At 32.2% G+C, this 8025-nt stretch overlaps 1 protein-coding gene across 2 annotated transcripts; it reads right to left on the bottom strand.

Moving 5' to 3' along the window:
• Window positions 1–1441: 1441 nt before the first annotated feature.
• Window positions 1442–7374, bottom strand: LOC141612203 (indole-3-pyruvate monooxygenase YUCCA6-like). Of its 2 annotated transcripts, none has more exons than XM_074430926.1 (4): window positions 6040–7374; window positions 3649–3900; window positions 2186–2311; window positions 1442–2060 (listed from the first exon to the last, which is right to left on the bottom strand). In XM_074430926.1, the coding sequence occupies exons 1-4, from the start codon at window positions 6778–6780 to the stop codon at window positions 1863–1865; spliced, it is 1317 nt and encodes a 438-aa protein (XP_074287027.1). In that variant the 5' UTR covers window positions 6781–7374; the 3' UTR covers window positions 1442–1862. The 2 variants fall into 2 exon arrangements, with proteins under 2 accessions (XP_074287027.1, XP_074287029.1); XM_074430928.1 differs by having other exon boundaries at window positions 3649–3897; window positions 6040–7355.
• Window positions 7375–8025: the final 651 nt, after the last annotated feature.

Here is an 8025-nt window from a genome sequence, read left to right as displayed (position 1 = left end):
CTTCTCAATATTATTGTACATTCATAGCAATGAAGGAGCCTTTTAATGTTGTGAACCTACCTTCCATTCAATTTCACCTTCATTCGCTTGTGTTGATTGGCCATGCTAGATCCTCCCAGGAATATACTCCCCTCCTATTTACAATAAATTTCCCTATTTTCTTTTTTATCTTCACAATAACTTTCTTATTTTCTTTTTTGGTAGATGTTTGTGTGGTCCAAGTTTAATTGTATAATGGGGTAATATATTTGTGTATTCCAAATTTAATTATATAGTAGGGTAGTGTATTTCCTTAATTTTTGTGTCAAAATAAAAGGGAAAGTTTATTGTAAATAGAAGGAAGTATGTTTTTGTGTAGAATAATACCGACTCTCCAATGTCTAAGGGCCTTACCTATGAATTTCAAATAGTAGTATGATCATATTGATATTATTTAATTTTTAAAACATTAGCCTTCATTCTTTCAATCACGTTTTGGGTTTCATATTAAAAATATCGATAAATTATTTTAATTAGGATAATACATATTAAAAATATGTATTATCCTAATATACTTCGTGGTTAATCTGAATTCTTCGTGGTTGGCTAAAGTTTGATAATATGTGAAAAGATCAAGTTTCATAATATACTTCGTGGTTAATCTGAATTCTTTTCCTACCATCACTACACTCTAGGACTCAGAACCACTTATCCTAGCGGCATCTATCAACCTGAGCACCATCACATAACCTTCCACCTCACACACCGACAAATTCTTCTTTGGTTCCTTGATTAATGATGCACCATAACAATGTCCGCATCAGTTCTTGTACGATGATAATAGAAGATATCATTAGTATTGGATGTAATTTTCACTGCTTATCTATTTAATATATTTCTAGAATTTTAAGTAATTTATTTGGTGCACTCACTCACGCAAGATGCTACTATTAGACTGTAAGTGCTCGATCGTAATCTGTCTACTTGTCAAAATGAAAGTTTCTTATATAATTAATGATGAGAATAAGGTCAATATTAGAGCCCTAAAGGAGGGAAGTTATGTGAGTAGAACAATGCAATGTTTTTCATGTTTCACCAAGTAAAAAGTAAAAGAAAAAATACAAACAAATTCATTACAACCTTGTCTTGTGAATCTCTCATTGAGTCTTTCTGAGTAACAATCTTAATTAAATATATTTAGTGGTCATGTGTTAACATCTACTTCCTCCATCTCAGTCATTTATTTACGTTTTATATTTTTTGTGATGGGTATTTTAATCAAAGGACTGAGACAAAGACAATATTCAATACACTTTTGACATGTTTTTGGATACAACTTGCTTGTTTGTATAAAAAATTGTAGAGTATGATTCTTTATAAAATAAGATAATTAATTTCTCTTATCAAAAATATGCAACATAAATCCTCACAACATTTATGCAAAAAATTATACACACAATCCTGCCCTAACAAATCTTGCGTAACTAATAAACAAATTAAATAGCAAATGTACAAGATTTACAAACCTCAATTAAACCCAAAAAAATAAAAATTAGCTCAATTCTTCCGGACTAAGAATTTTTGCCTTGTTTCTTTCTTAAAAAGATTGAAGTTCCACCATTTGATTCCCATATTTCTTTGGAGGTAGAACCTTCATTGGTAGCAAAAGTTGTGCCATTCTTTGGCACACCATCAATCTTCTCTCTATTCTCAATCAATAACTAAGTCTTCAAACTTTGTTGCCTATGTAACCCTAACCTAATTAAATCTAAAATAAACTGCATGGCACAAACCAAAAAAGAATCGGAATCATTTTAGATTGTTATCTTCAATTAAAAAAAAAAAAAAAAAAAAAAAAAAAAAAAAAAGCGATCACTAAGCAATCAAAGGCAATAAGACGGTTTTGATTCAGTAATAATCCAACATCGTCCAATGTCTTCGGCTATTCTCTTAGCATCCATAGATGCACCTAACAAGCCATGTTTCGTGAACCCCACCGCGTATAGCCCATGATCACCTTTCCAACCATTAGGGAATGGCCGTCGTGGTAGTCCATCCTCTTGGGAGAACATCTTTCTTTCCTAGATGAAGAGAAACAATGCAAACACTCAAACACCCATACTTTACTTTATGAACAACTTTTTTTAGGTTAAGAATAATGGAAAAAAAAAGATAAAGGGGAAAAAAAACAAAGTTACTCCTATACCTTTAGCCAATATGGCACATTGCTTTTGTATCCAGTTGCTAAGATGATAGCATCAAAATTCTCTATTCTTCCATTAATAAACTCCACATTGTTATGCATTGACAATCTTTTGATGCCTGGACACACCTATAGTAATGTAACAAATATCAATTTATATCGGTTTTCTAAAATGTGTTCTAAGGGCACATGTTAAGAATACTTATTAAATGGAAAGTTTGACCCTAAATATAGCATTGGAGTATGAAGAATATAAATTTTCATGATTTTTATAATTCTTTTGTCTTAGAACAATATGTTTAGTGGAAATGGTATAAATATGAAGAATATTCTTATTGGACAAAAATGCAAAGAATAATAATTGTACTTTACTATAAATTATAAATGATCTAAGCACATAAATAGTATAAATTCCCTACCCCTCCAACAACTAGCAAATTAAACTCCAAAAAAATAATATTGTTGCTAATCTAACTGGTTACAACATAAAGAAAAAGAGATCGAAAGGACAAAAAATAGGGCCAAAATCACACTAAGAGGTGTGCTAATAATGATTTATTAGCAAAAGTAATGGAGGCAAGAATCATATCCATGACCATCACAAAATTTCAAGGGCCCTGCCAAAAATAGTAAGGTGAAGACAATGGGAATATCTTCTCATATTTTGAGACCCCTAAATATAGAAAATATTTAAAAAATTTCAGAATATTAAAAAAGATACATGAGTCGGTTATCTTGAGATAATCGAGTCATTTTAAATTATCGTTATAATTAATAGTAGAGATAGAGTTAGTGTACTGATATAAGTAGATGTCATCTAGCTTGTTTAATAAAGTCATGAGAGGTGGTGCTTATGACCTAGGTTTAAACCCCGTCAGCATCAAAATTGCCTTTCTGACTCCGTTTAGACAAAAATATACTTCGTAAATAAAATGGATATGTCTGTCTTATACACGTTCCTAAACAGCTGGTCACTTTGCAACCTTATAAAAAATCACATCAACTATTAGGGAAAGTAATGTATTTCTTGTAGTGGCAAAAAATCTTATAACATAGGATCAATCAAACTTTGGATCTCCAAATGAATAGATGCAAGAAAAACGAGTTAAAGTAAGATGTGAAATATATACATCAAAATCAAATAATAATACTATGTACTTCCTCCATTCAACTCCACTCTACCTATTTCATTTTTGTACATTATTCACAATCGTGTATTCAATTTCGATTTTCTCTCGATACGTAAGTGGAAATATATTCATGTGGGATCTTGTTTGATTCGTCTTTACGAGTACATTAAAAATATCTAACTTTTATAATTTTTGCAAATACGTAGCTAACGATATTTAACGAGTAAAACACGCGTTGACAAACGTGAAAAAAGAGAGTGGTAGAGTGGAGTTGAATGGAGGAAGTAGTAAATAAAAGTAATAATGAGATTAGACATAAAATGGTACATGTAGTACCTTGATGTCTCCTCTTTTGATCTTGTCAAGAGTCCCAACATCTAACACCGGTGTTTTTCCTGACAATTTTTTGAGTTGAAGGGGTCCCATTTGAGGTCGTATCAACCCTAGTTTTGAGGTATCACCAAGTATAAACCATGCAATTAGAAGGAGTAGTCGGTCCACTAGGGTTATTGGTAACCACTTGAGTAACCACATTGAGAATCCGAATGTTGATCTTCCAAACATTTCTTGTGGTAATACATGAACCTGCTTCATTTCCATAAAATTCAAAACAATTAGTGTATTAAAATAGAGGGGAGGGAAATTCAAATCTGGAACATATTGACCACAATACATTTGTCTTAAATATTAAACTAAAACTTCTTTGATTTAAGACACAAGATTATTATTACTACTTAATAATATGTCTGAAGTAAATTAAACTAATAGAATACGTAAAAGTACTACTAAACAGTATGTGTTTCACTTAGATAGTTGCATGAATTATTATTACAGAAAAAAAAATGTACTTCGTATGTTGTAAAGTAACTAAATAAGATAAGTAAAGCTCGTTTTATTGTTAATACAGCTGTCAAGTTAAGAATTTATACACTAATAGAAATATTATCTGACTTTTAATTCTGATGTCTAGGGGTGAAAATCTTGCCTAGGGCCGATATCCTTACATATCTTTGTATTCTTATTTTTTTTATAAACATAAATTTGTTAAAAAGTCAATATTATATGCGTCAAATTCAGTAAATTCATGTAAGACACTAAAATAAAGTTAACATAAGCTTAGTTAATAACAATTCTAAATAGAACCATCATTATTATTATTATTAGCTTATAAATGTCTGAAACCTTTTTAAGTTTTGTCGATATGTGTCAGAGGAAACGTGTTAAAAAAAACCGCTTATGTAATTATACGGTAAAAAGAGTAAAAAAGGGTGGTTAAATAAATGAGTGGATGATTGAAAGGGAAAAGGGAGAGGAGCCCAAATTGTCAGTGCCCTTGTGCAAGGTGTTTACAGGCAATGAATAATGCATCTTTACAGGGAAAATCTTGAAGGCAAAAAAGAAGGTTGGGCCAATATGTTTATTTTGAAGTGATTGGTAAGATCCTGGTGTTTTTCATTCAATATTGCGCATGCTTGAGTATCCCAAGAAAGTGAAAAAAATCTACATTTTGCAAGCATATGAAATTATGAATGAATAGTGCTTGGAACTTGAACTAACCCATCATCAAAGATTTTATACCTATACTTTAAGCTATGTTTAGCCTTTATAAGCATCATAAAGGCTACAATTGTTTGATATTTTAAGTTAATGTCTTATCATAAAGTTATTTTCCTTAATGATACTATAAACAAAAGATGGCATGTATAAAATAGGAGAAAACTTAACAATTATCTCTTCAATTACATGATGAGGAGGGCTCATGTTATGATTGACAATCCATTATGGATTGGAAACCTAACTAATTAACAAACACCAAATGATCAAAAAGAAAAGAAAAAGCATACCATTACAAATGTACTATCTTATATGGTCCATTTTGCTTTCAAATATAGGCCAAAATTAGTTGAATTCTATTGTAGGTATCCTTTGTCTTTGTGGTGAACTAAAAGTTAGGTGTGTTAAAAGGCTAAGCCAACACTAGCCTTTTTCAACATTCAATTCAAGTTCCTAATTTATATTTAAGAGGATTAGTGATTTTTTTTATCATATGAGACAGTACAATATAAGGAAAAGAGAATTCGAACTCGTGACCTATTATATATCAGGATACCTCATCAATCCTAAATCTTAATTACTGGGTTAAGCCTGTTCAATAGAGGATATAATTTATCTAAATCAACACTAGCCTTTTTGAACATTCAACTTAAGTTCCTAATTGATATTTTAAAGGACAATCAAATCAAATCAACAGTTCTCCCACCTTGGTATTCAATGTTAATATTGTATCAACACAACTAAAATCATTTCTTGTTACAACTCGGACTTGTTTGAACATTCCAAAGTATTATGGTTGTTGTTGATAAAAGAAAAAAAACAACTATTCCATAATAATAAAGTAGATTTGTGGTATTTAAATAATGGTTTTCCTAACGTGTGTCATAAAAAAAGATTTACAAAAGTCTATTCGAATCTGTTTTTAGCATATAGCTGGATATTCTTGCAAGTCTTCATTTATTAAGATTTCAATAAACGTCCTAAGAGCACATGCTACAAAAACCGTTTAACCTATAATTACTCGATTGGAGTGTTTTATTGACAATACTGTACTATCGACTCTAAATTTTGAATAATTAACATGGTGTCACGTAGCTATAACGTTGAAATAAGTTTAAGAAAAGTTTGGTGCAATAATAAATAAGTAGTACAATAGAATGGAATGATACTCACTCTATCTCGGACCACAATAGAAGGCATAGCGTTATGATGACAAAGGTCCAAGCAAACTTCCATCCCTGAATTACCACTTCCAACAACTAACACTTTTTTACCTCTAAACATTTCACCACTCTTATACAAACTTGTATGAACAATTGGCCCTCCAAACTCCTCCAACCCTTCCAACACCGGCTCCACCACCTCCGCATTTTCGCCCGTGGCAGCTATCAACCACCGACACACGTACTCCGTTTTGACAACAACCCCTAATCCCTCCTCGGTTTTCATACCGCCTTTTTTACTTGTTACAACCCTCCAAAACCCTAGGGTTTGATCATATTCCGCTTTCTCGACACTCTCGTTAAACATAGGGTTGATGTCGAATTTCTTAGCGTAGTCCTCTAAATACTCTATGAATTGCCCTTTACTAGGGTACGTAGGAAAGTGTGGAGGGAAGGGCATTAAGGGTAATTCACAAAATGATTTAGGAAGATGTAACCTTAGACGATCATATGTCTTATTTTGCCATAAGGAAGCTATGCAATTGGATCTTTCTAGTATTAAACTTGGTACACCCTTCTCCTTTAAGCATGCAGCCACTGCGAGGCCGGACGGACCCGCCCCAACTATAACCGGACCCGAAACAAGCACTAAACGTGTCGTTTTTAACGCCGTCTTGTCGGTTTGATGGTGTGGATCATGTGCTAGCTTGCCTTCTATTTCTCTCAAGTGGTTGTAGGAGTAGCACACCATGGTATGGTATGTTTTTGTGTGTGTAACAAAGTGGAAAGATTCAAAATTTATAAGTTAAAAGATAAAAAAAGATAGGAAGAATATAATATGGAATCTTTACCTTGTGGTTAATTTTGCTTCTTGTTAATTACTAGTTCAATAACAACTTGAACTATAATTTTGGTCATAAAAGAAAAAGAGAGAATTGTGGAATATGTGACACTTGGTTATTAATTTGCATGTAAACATGATCAAATAGGTTTAATTTGGAACTTAATTATGATTATTATAACAAATAAAAGGGGTTTTCAAGGCGAGAATAACTCAAGAATAAACTTGGTACTAATTGAAGGATGTAAATCCCTAATATGTGGGAAAATTTGAGTATTATTATCCACTTAATAATACTAGTGTAAATCCCGTGCAATAATAATTATAATAATAATAAAAATAATAAGATAAGTTTTGAAAGAATCTCTATAATTTTCTAATGTTGATTAAACGTGGTAGTTACTTGCTATTGAATGAAGAAGGAAGATGAGAGAAGAGGCAAAGTGTACGGAGAGAAAATGTATAGATAGATAGAGTTTGAGAGTGTGAGATGGATTGTGATATGTCAATATATATTATTCCTTTGGTGCATATTATGGGGTAGGGTAGGGTAGGGTAGGGTAGGGGATGTGGGAATATGGGTGGAATTTTGTATGGATAATGATAAGGTGTCACTGAGTGGTATCGAGATTGGGTTTCACTCGATGACGCCAACTAATTTTCCATTTTGTATTCATAATCTTTTGTACAAAATTACAAACATATGGTGTGAGCCTAAGTGTGGTAAAAAGGTAGGATCTCTACCTTGGGTGGGACTTTTGTCCCTTACTAATAAAAATCAAACTTCTTTTTAAATGGTGTCACATTGTCATAATTAAATACAATCTATGAGTTAGTAGTGCACTAAAAAACGAGATCAAGAAACCGACAATTAATAGTAAGGATTAGTGTTCAGGGCAATAGTAATGAAGAAATTATAAGGAGCTCCTTAACCATTGAGTTACAAAATAAAGAGCTTCTTATATATTATGAAACCAGTTTCTAAAGTAAGTAATAGGAATATTTATAATAATTGGGCCTCAACCATCACCTTAAGGTTTTGGTTGAGTTGGTTCATCTATCATGGTATCAGAGCACACGGTACGGGGGAGCCGGTGCACAACTAACCACTCTTCAAGCCTAACGGGCATTTGAGTGAGGGAGCGTAATAGGAAT

The sequence above is a fragment of the Silene latifolia genome, chromosome 11, assembly GCF_048544455.1.
Source record: "Silene latifolia isolate original U9 population chromosome 11, ASM4854445v1, whole genome shotgun sequence".
Lineage (NCBI taxonomy): Eukaryota > Viridiplantae > Streptophyta > Magnoliopsida > Caryophyllales > Caryophyllaceae > Silene > Silene latifolia.
Note: the sequence above shows the minus strand (reverse complement) of the source record. Positions and strands in the feature narration are given on the sequence as shown.

Excerpts from the sequence above, each read along its gene's own strand:
- LOC141612203 (XM_074430926.1), bottom strand. The coding sequence starts at position 6,780 with ATGGTGTGCTACTCCTACAACCACTTGAGAGAAATAGAAGGCAAGCTA. Across the intron at positions 2,312-3,648 it reads TCAAAAGAGGAGACATCAAG|GTGTGTCCAGGCATCAAAAG; the intron begins GTACTACATGTA and ends ACATTACTATAG. Across the intron at positions 2,061-2,185 it reads ATGTGCCATATTGGCTAAAG|GAAAGAAAGATGTTCTCCCA; the intron begins GTATAGGAGTAA and ends CTCTTCATCTAG.